This window comes from Scatophagus argus, chromosome 14 (assembly GCF_020382885.2).
Source record: "Scatophagus argus isolate fScaArg1 chromosome 14, fScaArg1.pri, whole genome shotgun sequence".
In the NCBI taxonomy this organism is placed as follows: Eukaryota; Metazoa; Chordata; class Actinopteri; family Scatophagidae; genus Scatophagus; species Scatophagus argus.
The window spans coordinates 5,121,350-5,133,784 of NC_058506.1; the positions used below are offsets into that span (position 1 = coordinate 5,121,350).

At 41.2% G+C, this 12,435-nt stretch overlaps 1 protein-coding gene across 1 annotated transcript in view; it reads left to right on the forward strand.

The window, feature by feature from the left end:
• Window positions 1-5,437, forward strand: part of zzef1 (zinc finger, ZZ-type with EF hand domain 1) — a 31,152-nt gene extending 25,715 nt beyond the window's left edge. Inside the window, exons 53-54 of the mRNA XM_046411663.1 lie at window positions 752-823; window positions 2,727-5,437. Coding sequence (XP_046267619.1) covers window positions 752-823; window positions 2,727-2,807 — 153 coding nt within the window. The 3' untranslated portion in view covers window positions 2,808-5,437. The remainder of the gene's footprint in view (window positions 1-751; window positions 824-2,726) is intronic.
• The last annotated feature ends 6,998 nt before the right edge of the window (window positions 5,438-12,435 follow it).

Here is a 12,435-nt window from a genome sequence, read left to right on the forward strand (position 1 = left end):
GTTGATGCTAATGTAAATCATGGGAAGCTAATGAGTGGCTGGTCACGTCATGGAGTTTTCTTTGGCCATATTAGGTCCGAGTCCAGAACCAACTTATTTTTAAAGGTTCACTGGCCAGCGCTGTTCGCATTCCAGCATCACTCTTTCTTCTTCATACGCACATGGAGTTCACAGCCGGGTCCACTGAGATTCAGTGAACTCTCCACCCCAGGAAGTGAAAGTTATATTTAGGAATCAAAACCGTATGTCATGCACTACTGATTGTACAAATCGTCCTAGGATGTTCCCCAGCATAAACATTCAGGCCCTGTAAGATGAATGGTGGACCTGGGCTCTGGACTGTGTCTCCAGCACTGTAAAAACTCCATTTGGCCAGTCTCAGCCCATTTAGGTGCAGGGCAGTCTTATCTGTCTTCCCCAACTACTTGTGCTTAAGCAACCAGAGGTATGTCTCTCCCGTCTGGCTTTAGTGGAAGTGCTCCCCAGTTTGTTTATAATTTTGCCTCACTACTCCAACATTCCACTCTTAAGATTTGATGCTGAGAGGGAGATGAAGAGTGGTCAGGGAACCAAGCCTCATTTATAACTGAATTCGCCCCTTATGCAACCTCTTACAATAGTCTGCCTGTGGACGCTCCTTTTGTTCCTGAGAGTATTCTGTCTTGTGAGCTGATCTGTGTTTCTTTGCAAGCTACAGTTGGAAATGTGGCAGAAGACACCCATCTTAAGCAGCCTGTGATGTGTTTTCTAGGCACAGGGTGTCCTCCAGGAGTACCTGTTAGCCATGACCACTGACGAGCAGCTCCTCAGTCACATTGCAGTGGTAAGCTTTTTCTGTCTTTGCATAATAACCACTGATGACTTTTTACTTCTATGCCTTTATGAATTCAAACTCTTGCCTATTGCCATGCTCTCTCAAGTCATATTTGATGTCTTCAGTAGTAAATTAAGGCCTGACATGGATCATAGTAGCTCAAAGAAGTCGTCTCCACACAATCAAGTGTAATGCTACGCAACTCTCTTTCTTAAACACGCAGTTGCGTTACTGAAAGGTCTTCAGCTTCTGCGAGTCAGCTCACGGCCAGAATCTCTTTTGCTAGTGAATCACTGTGATGTTGACACCCAGCAGATCCCCCGGCGCCGCCCCCCCTCCACTTGTTTTGAATATGTGTGGGCCTCACTCAGGACTAATGTATTTGGTAATTACAGTCCATTAGCATTTGTGGCAGAGCGAGCCACAGCGTTCTTTGTACCGTGGCCCCTGTAACACAGCACAGGAGCCTGAAGGCAGTTAAGAGGAGCAGAGGATGCGAGCTTGTGGAAAAAAAAAACGTGGGTGGTTCTGTTGAGCAGTTACCTAATACCTGTCAGCTTGAAAACAAAACCATAGGTGACTTGGCAGTAGTCACAACTGTTGTGATGACAATGAATCAAAGCACAAGATTAAGCTGACAGAGGTTCCCTTTCAAAGGGCTGAAAAAGTGTGGAGACAACTGGAGACAACATTTTCTGGATTTCAAATTCTGACAAATTCTGATGACAAATCATCGAGTTTTCCTGTGTGTCAGGGCACGACCTGGCGCCATATTGGACTTCTCAGCTTGCAGGAAATCTCTCGGCGAAGTGTATGGGAATTTAAAAATGACAAACCACTGAACAGCCAGAGTTGAAGTGCAGAGGAGAGAATAATTAGGCAATAAAAATAAAGAAATTCGATCTTTCTGGAAACTTTCTATTGGAAATATTTCAAGCACCAGTGAGACTCGAAGACAGCTGCTTTGACTGAGTTATCATGTATATCATATAGTGGTGTCACTTCATACCTCTACCTTATAAATCTCATTTCCAGCCACAGCAGACGGTGTTTTTCTGCAAAACTCTAGGGTGGGTAAGGCTGCAACTAATGATTATTTTCAGTATGGATTAACTGTTTGGCCTAAAAAAAAAGAGGGGGCGAGGGAGGGTGGTGCTCATCATTATTCCCCTGAGCCCAAAGTGACATCTTCAGGTGTTTCTTTTGGTCAACCAATAGTCCCAAACTTTGTTATTTCTGTAACCCTGGTTGTCTGAGTAGCATGACTGAGATGTCTCACTGTAAATACACCATAGTGAAACACTGAAACGAATTATATGAAAGAGAACCCAAAGACTCTTGATTTACAACTTACAAAGGAAAGCAGCAAGCCCTTCCCTTCCATACAGCGAGCTACGCATTGCATTAGCATCTTATATAAGGATCATAATGCAACAGATGCAGAAGCCGCTCCCAAAATTTAAATGAAAAATAATGTCAATCTATCCATGAATCCCACCCAACTGTATTGTCAACATTTTTTTTTCAATTCATCATTTCACCTTTTTAATGATGGTGATCACACACCAAAACCATAAGAAATGCTTCTCTGGAAAACTTTACCAGATTTAATGAGATTCTGGTCAGGTTACAGTGAACAAATGTTAGTGGAGAGGACAAAGCACTGAAGGCAGTTCAGTCTGTTAAGAACTTTGATTGTTGAGTGAACTGATTTAAACGGCACAGAAGTCATTACATCATTAGTTTATTTACCCTCAGTTCACCTGTTCATCATCACTCGACAAGCAGTGTACAGCACAGGTGAAAAACAAGGTGTTTCCTGTCCCTTTCACTCAGTTCACTGCTCAATTTTCTCTCCCTGCACCTTTTCTTCTGTATCTTATCCACATAATGTTTCTTCTTCTTTATGTAGGCCCTGAAGAACATCGCTGCTATCAGCCTGGCCATCAATTACCCCAATAAATCTACGCAGCTACTGAACATGTCCCTCTAAGTGATCCGCAGGGAGAAAAGAGAACAACCTGAAGGGGACACATTCTGACTCAGCTGGTTCACTTTGAACGAGGAGCAGAGAGGTGAGGGAGAAAAACCTCCCTGGCATCCAGTGCTTTCCCTCTAACAGGACCCCCTCCACGGCACTAACTCTTTGACATGAGCTGCGGAGGGGTACTCAAAGAGCACTTTCCACACTTCCTCACAATCCTTTTTGCCTTAGGTGAATCCATTATATCAGCATGTGCATTCACTTGAACAGGAACGATTGCGGGGTCTATTTTTTTTTTTCTACTTTTTTTAATTTAATTTTATTTACACTAGTTTTTACTTGAAGATGCTGTGTGGAAGAACATGAGGTGTGCCAAATTCACAACTTTCAAGGGGAACTATATTCCTTTTTGTCCTGCCTTTGCTCCTCCTAAACAGCAGCCACTCTGGGTTACATAGTTGATCATGGTGAAAACGGGTCACCTTGACGACTTTTGTGTCTCAGTGGACATGTTGAGCATCCTAAAAATACTGTCCAGGACAGTGTAGTCTCATTAGTCACCATGGGGAAAAAGTACTGACCTACTAGCTCATTCCATTCCCTCCTCCTTTCCTTATTCTTTCATTTCATTTCCTCCTACTCACCTTCTCCCTTTTTTCCTTTCCTATTTACCTCTCTCCTTTTCAGACAGCAGAAGTAGATGGTGGTAATTTAGGGCTCTTGTTAAAGGGAAAGATCAGCGTATGATCCTAGATATTCTGAGCGTATATCTGGTCCGCAGCTTGTCATGATGACAAGTGTGAGATCCACTTCAGAACTGATGACAGTACGATAAAGATGATCCTCACAACAGCCAAAGTCTTTGCATGCGATGAGAATTAACATTACAGCTGAGGGAAAACTGGGATACTAACCTGTTGCAATGCATTCCTCCCTGTTATTTCAGTCAATATGTCGAAGTACTTTCACTCCATTTCTCGTGAATGAATGAAAGACCATTATGATGTCAAATGTTCATGAAAACGATTAACAGCAAAAAGTCATTGAGAAACGATGAATCTCTTAAAGGCCTTCAGTTTTATCCACGTATTTATTTATTAACAGTAATTATTTTATTTAAAGTGTGATTAAGTTCAGTGCTTTATGTGGGTCTTGATTTATTTTTCGAAGTGGTGATAGAAAAGCTGAATCACAAATGACAGTGTGTCACACTGTCATGTACCCATAGCTTTGTGTACTGTAATAAATGTGAGAAAACTGGCGTCTTTACACAAATCTAAAACAGAGCAAAGACTGCAGTTTCCCACTAATACACAAAGCTTGTGTCACTCACAAGGTTTTTAAAGACTTAGGACTTTGAAAACCTAAAGGGACATTTCACCCTTTTCACCCCATATTCCCCTTCTTACCTGTAGTGCTGTTTATTCATCCAGACTGTCTTGGTGTGAGCTGCAAGAGTTATGGAATTGTGTTGTGTTGGAAATAAAACTCGGCAACTCGCGCCAAAATGAACTAGATTGATAAATAGCACTACAGTTAAGAGGTAAAATATGTATTTTGGGGATAACTGTCCCTTAAATTGGCTGTCATTGCGACAAGCATAAAGTAACTATAAAAGACACATTATGCCACTTATTCACACAAGAAACACAAGAACACAAGAAAGTTGGATCCTTTAATACTGTCATCATCTCTTGTAATTGCACATGTAATGGGCTCATGCTGAACTCGGTCACATCACGCAAACCCCACATTTTATTAAAGCTGAGAGCCACCTGTAGCCACATCTGCGAAGATTTAATCGTGTACTTTCATGTTAAAGAAGGCATCAAATTTTGGGTACAGACAAATCCACACATTGGTTTCAAAGAGAATGAGTAGATGGTTTTGGATCATTATTGTATTGATTTCAGAGGAACTTTTTTTGTTGGAGGCAGTCATGGTGGTTTATACCAAAGAAACCCATCATTGTGAGCCATGCAACAATTGTATAACAGCTCCTGGTAGAGTTACTTCTCTGTTTATCACATATCAGACAGCTACCCTGTGAGAAGCTGGAGCAAAGGAAACCTTTAGACATTGTTTGTTGTTTTTTTTTTACTTTATCCTTTTCTTTTTTCCTTTTTTTATTTTTAAAATGGTCCCTACAAGGACCCTAGTATAGTTCAGTGGTTTTGTTTACACAAACATCAGCTGCAGCAAGGAGGGAGGAAGAGAAACATGGCCTCCACTTGGCTTCTACGACGCCTCACCTATCTACTATGTGCCTATGGTTAAAAGAGAAGCAATCATAATTTAACTCATGTTAGCCGAATAGTTATTAATTCTATTTTAAAAGAGAAATATATTGTTTAATTTGAAGGGTTTTTTTGTAACTTTTTACTTTTAATCTTGCTTTCTTTAGTGAAGATGCTTGATATTCGAGGCTGACTAATTTGAATGTACATATCTGTGAATATCAATTGCACAGGAGAAAGACTTTGATATAAACCCCTTACAACTATAAACTTTATCGGGCACTAACAGATGGACACTTTGATTCTGATTTTGTATGCATGGCACATTGAAGGTTAAAGAAAATACTGCTTGGGTTGAAATGTGATCCATTTCTAATAAAAATAGAAATGACTTAAATGCAACTTCTACTCTCATCGTTTTTTTTTTATCAGTAAGCTCAGTGGAGAATTTCTGTGCAGCAACAAATAATGTATTGATCACTTAGTCAGCATTGATTAGAGCCCATGCACTCACTCCCTGTAGATACTGTACTCAGTGATGCAACACCATCAATAGTTCCCTTTCACACTGCTTCTATTGTTTTTACCTTGAAGAAGATAAAAGAATAGAAGCAGAAGCACAAGTCTCAACAGGCTCAACACTTCCAACACTCAAACCTTTTCTGCAATTGAAAGTCCATTTCTCCACCATTTGTCCAAACGGAGCATTGGTATTCCTTCTGTTCAGAATTCAGAAGGGCTTTACCTAAAAAGATCCCCCCGTTCCCCCAGCCTGGTCTGTCTCTCCCCTCCCTCCCCCCTGCCTGTGATCTATCTGAAGTCTCAGGAACAGCGCTGATGATGGGACTGATGATCACTGGGGCGATAATGACATCAAATGTAGGAAATATTCAATAAGGTTTCAGATGATTCAGTGCCCCTCTGCGCCACCAAAGCCCCCACACTGGAGTGAGTCAGCTATCCTGGCTCCCCTCCTCCTGCTCACCCCCGCCCCCCCGGCTGTATCTCTACTGCTTCTTTTTAACCCAAGATCCCAGAGCTCTCATTTACCCAAGGTGAAAAGAAGCAGAGAGACAGAGAGAAAAACGAGAAGGCTGACAGTAACAATGTCAACGATATAGGGATACTCCGCTAACATAACATGACTTGTGTGACTAAAATGTTTTCCATTACTATAAGTCATACAAACTTCTGAATGTGCAGTACCACTCCAGCAGAGAGGGAAAATCCTACTCTTGTGTCCTCTATATCTTATGAAAAATGTTCAGTATTAATAATTAATAAACACTCTAAAGAAAAAATTATATAAAATATGTACATAAAACATAAGTTATGAAATGAATGAAAGAGCCACAATCAAAGTCAAACTGAATCAGTTGTTTAGTTGTTACCAAAAACACAGCATACACAGATACAGATTTAACATCACCTTTTATTTTATCAATTTCATTTTATTTTTTATTTTTATCAAGGTTCGGCATGTTCCCTACTTAGCTCACTTGGGTGAGATTGAGAGCTTGGTTTCAGCATTAAAATGAATATTCAGCAGCAGCTTTATTCAGAGTAAACTGGTCCACATTTTGATTCCAGAGGTGTTCCTCCTCTGATTGTTCTAGCTAACACTGGCTCTGTCTGTCTGTCTGTCCGTCTGTTATGTGTGATAGATAGACAGTATAACTTGTGAGTGAGAGAGTGACAGAATGAAGTCCACAAACGCGGCTAAACCTGACATGAATAAAACTTTCAAGCATTACATGGTCAGTGAATATTTCTTCCTGAGTTGTGTCAGATAGACTTTAATCAGCGGTATGTCGGTTGTTTAACAATGAAGACAACAACTCTCACGATCTCACACTACCTACATCTGTTGTTTTGTTTTTATCGAGAGACCCCATGGTGACAGAAACTACATACTGTGCATTTAACTGTGTGTTAACCTAACTGACAGCTGAAGTCAAATTAAAAAACAAAAAGATCAATTAACAGAGAGCTTGTTTCGTGGGCCCATATGCACCGAGAACAACGGCAACATTATGTCTCAGACCTCATTTGCTTTTCATCATCATCTCCTTGTTTACACATATGAATCACAAACCACCATGAGCATTAAATGAATCAGATTCTTAATGTTTTCCAAAATGTTGCCTTTAGCATTAACCAATCTCCCTCCCACCCACATCCCTACATTTAGCCTTTTTGCTGGTCCCCTTGTGTCAAATCATTTTCCTGTTAGATCATTCAGATAAATTAGGAAACTACAGTAAGACTCTAATTATTAAAGGCCAGCTGGGGGACAAGTTGCCCATTTGAATCATCTGCACCCTTTCTGTCTCCTGCTGTGGATCTTCCCTCTTTCCTCTCGTCGAGGGATCTTTGCTGTCACCAGACATACGCTAAGTGTGTCATTTGCGTCATTTCGGAGGCACACAATCAAATGCCTCCTTGTGTGTGGTCACTTGATTTGATTGTAGATTGTGTCTGTCATGATGCTGCCATCAGCTCCAAACCATGTCCTCAAAGCTCTCTATGGGAGCTTATCCATTTTTATTTTTATTATAATTTAATGATTCTTTTGTCTGTTTGCATATCAACAGTTCAAGGCAATAAAGTGCCTATAAGAGATATTCTCCACCCTTTCATGTCCTATAAGAAATGTTCCCCTTCATGTTTCATGGTTTAGTAACATTGAGTAAGTGTGGGCTGTTTTTTACGCTAATCAACAGAAAATTACCCTTTAATGTCAAAGTAAAAACAGATTTGTACAAACTGATCAAAGTTAAGGGCAGCAGGATTATCACATTAATCCATCCCATTAAGCATTAGGAGCGTTAGAGTGTTTGCGTTCACTGGTGTTGTTCTCAGTTTGTGCCATGCGTCTTCTCTGGTCAGTTTTCAATCTTTTCCTGTTAGTTCCTCATGCACCTTTGACCCCATCTGGACCCACAATCCTGCTGATGAAAGTGCTTTCCCGCTGGAGTTGAAAACTCCACCTCCACCTTGTCATAATGAGACCTACTTCCTCTCAGCCTCTTGGGACAGGGTGCCACTGTGGGTCACCTCTCATGAGGCTCAGGGATAATTAGGTAGTTTAAACAATCCAGTGAGAATAAGACACACCGAAGGCCTACACCCATATTTAGCTACTCGGCACATGCTATTGTCTGATTGCACTGGGAGACAGAAGCTTGCTATTTTTGATCTAATTTCTTGCCTGTCTCCTATCTGGGTTAGAGGCGGGCTGTTATTGGAACGGCCACCTGTGGCACCGGGGAGAAGGTGGACTATAATGGATAGCTGGGGTTTCCAACATGACAGCCACGGTGCCAAGGCTGTTTACTAATCTGGATCATTAGGATGAAGGCTGTGTATGACTAAAAGGAAACAGTGGCTCTCATGTGATGGAGATGAGAGGAGATGGACTGCCCTGCCGTGCCTGGAGCCCCTATGTTTAGTCCTGACCTGGGCCAGCTACTGGTCACTAACAGCCAAATTACCTTGAGGACACGCAGACTGACTCTGAGTCAAGACCCGCATGTAAAAGACAAAACAGCTGAGATTTTGGATGGCGGCTACCTCACACAACCCCAGCCTATCAGACTCATTCTGATGTATCTTCAAATAATGATTTGTTATTTTGGACAAGATAGTGCCAAAGCAGAGTTTAATTGCTTCATCTTTACCCATTCATTCTTGTAAGCCAGCTGGCAGGCACTACAGTTCAGTAGGAGGCACTTCATGGAATTGACCATTTACTGCAAATTGTTGAACAGCTAGATTTGAAGTACCATTTTATCGAGACTGAGCTAATGATGGTGCTTTCAATCACCAGCGAGGGGAGCTCCACTGCTAAAAACTATCGATTCAGTCAGTGACAGTGATTGAAGTTTGAAGATTTGTCCATACATGTACTGAACACCTCTAAAACACTGTGCTCCATATTATCTCCAAACTCAGAGGTGCATCAGCAAATAGTGGCAGATTACCAGCATGATTATGGACAGAATCACAAAGGAGCACTAGTAACACCCATTGTGTGCGGACCTGGCGTGCCGCTGTGAAAAAGCTCTTTTCTCATGGGAGAATCACAGGTAAACATGATGAGGCCTTTAAAGAGTTACGTAAATGACCTCAAATCCTTTTGGCATTTTCTCCCTGGACCCACGGCAGAGCAGCTGTTCTGAGTGAAAGGTTCAAACATGTACACACACGCAACCCGTGAGTTCATTTTTTAAAATGCGTGCCGCTGCTTGTTTGTTACCTGTTTATGTCCCAAGAACCTTGTAGTCATTCTGTCTGACATTCTGTCATTTCAATTGACTTGAAATTTCACTTCTGTCCAGAGGAGACTGGGATAAGACATTTTTGGAGGTTTGCTTATTTGTTTTTCTAGCAGAGAGTTAGACCAGCTTAGCATTAATACTAAAAACCAGATATCAGCTTGTCCAAAGATTTAAAAAAAATCTATCAAACAGCATTTAGAAAGCTTAGAAAGAAAAAACAATATGTAAAGAAAAATAAGTTTTAAGCAGGGTTAAGGTTAGGTTAGCAAAGGGTTAAGCAGACTTGTAGGACTCGAGTCAAATTTGAACCCTAATTAATTTTAAGGACATGTGACTTGATCGGACTTGAGCATTGTTGACTTGGATTTGGACTTGGACTTGGCATTAACTGCATTCAGACGAGTCCTAAGATTTTTATTTTATTTTATGTAATATACTATAGTAATTTGGCATAAAAAGAAAGAATTAAAGAATTTCCCTCCAGGGATTAATAAAGCAATTCTGATAAGCTAATATCTACATTAATTCAATATTATATAATAATTATAAAATAATATATTTGGATTGGACTTGACTTGGATTTGACTCAGCTCAATAGTGTACTCGACTTTAATTTTTCTTTAATGACTTGGACTTTACTTGGACTTGAACATTGAGAGCTCGAGAGTGGACTCGGACTTGAAGTTTGGTGACTCAACTACAACACTGTGGTTAAGTCGGACTGTTGGCCCAGGGAAATGACTTTCTTGAGGTACCAGAAGAGACTGATGGAATCATTGTCATTGCACCAGGCCTACCAATGTATATATAGATAATCCACCCATGGCCCAGTCAGCAATTGTTCTGCACATTACCTACCAAACAGTTTATGTACAATTTAACAAAGATAAAACATATTAGATGGACTCTCTTACTTTGTTAACTAATGTAAGCTAATGTACTTCCTGACTAAATTTACTTACTTGCTGTACCTATTTCCCGAAACTTATTCTTCTAGCCACAGCAAGAGATCACTGTGTGTTTTATTCACATTTTAACAGCCAAGCCAAATGTCATGTAGCCAGCTTCACTCCTACAGTGTGTTGATTCTTTCTCCAGCTTCAGCATAAACATGGCTCCAGAAGAAATTGGTGACTCTTAAACCTCAAGTGGGCCGTCACTGGCTTTGCCTTTTGTTTTCCAAACAAATGTCAGTCAGAATTGAGTTTGTGTATTATGCTTCCTCCTTTCTGGTGGAAAACATCTCAAGGCTTGTAACAAGCATAGCAAAGATCAAGTGAGAAATATCCTCGGGATACAGTGCCATCAGCTGTGTAGTCTCTCCTTGTTTCGCTCTTCACTGCTCATCTGTGACACAGGAGGCCTTCTTGTTATGATACCATTTCTTGTAGGAGGCTGTCAGGTGCTGAGAGACAGCTGAAAGTTGGTAGAGAATCATAAACCCCCCATTAGTCCCTGATGTGTGTGTCTCTGCGCTGCAGAACCGCCTGCCCACGCCAGGTGAGCCTGCCCACCTGCACGCCTGAAGGACAGCAGCATCTCTCCCTCATTTCTCTCTCTTCTCTACACCTTTGTTTTTTTGTCACACCGCTCCCTCTATTCTCTCTCTTTCTTTCTCTTCCACATCAGGATTTTATGCAATAGGTCACGGGAAAATATTTAACTCATTAATGTTGTAACATTTTTGTTGGTTAAATAACACTTTACTGCTTAGGTCCTTTTACTAAACTAAGCTTTCCCACGTGTCTTCCGTTATTCGCAGACTAAAAGATCTTATTAGATTAAAGCTGGAGTGTGGGAGTTTAACATATAAATGAACGTCTGTTACATTCAAGTCCTTGCCAAGTGAGTTGATTGATTAAGCCTATCAAGTAAATCTTGCAGAATACCAGAGTTTTCAAAGTCTCTGGGGACATTCCTGCTCTGGCACATTGGTAGTGATGCATTTTACATTAAACAGCGATGACTGGGTTGCGGGCAGCACGGTGGTGCAGTGGTTAGCACTGTTGCCTCATAGCAAGAGGGTTCCAGGTTCGAATCCCAGTCTGGGCCCTTCTATGTGGAGTTTGTATGTTCTCCCTGTGCCTGCGTGGGTTTTCTCCGGGTACTCCGGCTTCCTCCAAAAACAAAAACAAAAACAAAACATGCACATTAGGTTAATTGGCTACTCTACATTGCCCCTAGGTGTGAGTGTGAGAGTGTGTGGTTGTCTGTCTTTGTGTGTCAGCTCTGCGATTGACTGGCAACCAGTCCAGGGTGTACCCCGCCTCTCGCCCGTAGTCAGCTGGGATAAGCTCCAGCTCCCCCAGCGACCCTGACGGATAAGCGGTATAGAAAATGGATGGATGGATGGATGACTGAGTTGCCAGAACTGAAAGGTGGAGCAACCATAGTGACAGAGTAGGCTAAAGTACCTACAAGTAAAGTGGAGCCAGTGGCAGAAAAAAGAAGCATCCAAGAAAGGTTCAAATAAAAAACTTGTCATTCAGAAGAAGAATTAGAGTCAACAAAAGCAAGCAATTGATGATGAGGACAAACACGATACGCCAGCTCACTGTAGGCATACATCACAAGCTATCATCACCAGTGTTTATGTAATTACTATCACTGCCAGAAGGGGGGGAAATGTTCCATACTGCAGGTTTAAATCATTGGCTGTATATAAAGGTGGATGACATGAAAGCTCACCAAAAGTGAAGCCAGAACTTCTCAATCGCCCCCTGGTGGCTGGCTGCAGTATTGGCCATAAACCCTTCCCCCTTCACGATCAAACCTAAACTAAAATTACACATAAAATAAATTTTTCTCAAAGATGGTCTCTGTTAGGTAGCTCTTATCATACTGATGTACTGTGTGTTCAAGTGTTCATTTTTCTGATTATCTGAAGTTCGGTTTCAATTAGTTATTTGATGCCATAAAAAAACATGGTGAAATGTCATGACTGAGCAGGAGGTCAGACAGATGTGTGGGCAGGAACTCAATCCCGCAGTTCCAATCACTACTGAACAGAGGCTGCCTCCAAATTATGTCATCAGCTCAGGATGTCAGTGCTGGTATTCAGGATATTTTAAGCTTTATTTTTTTTACTTTGTACTTTTGTGCTTTAGTTTGGTGGGAAGT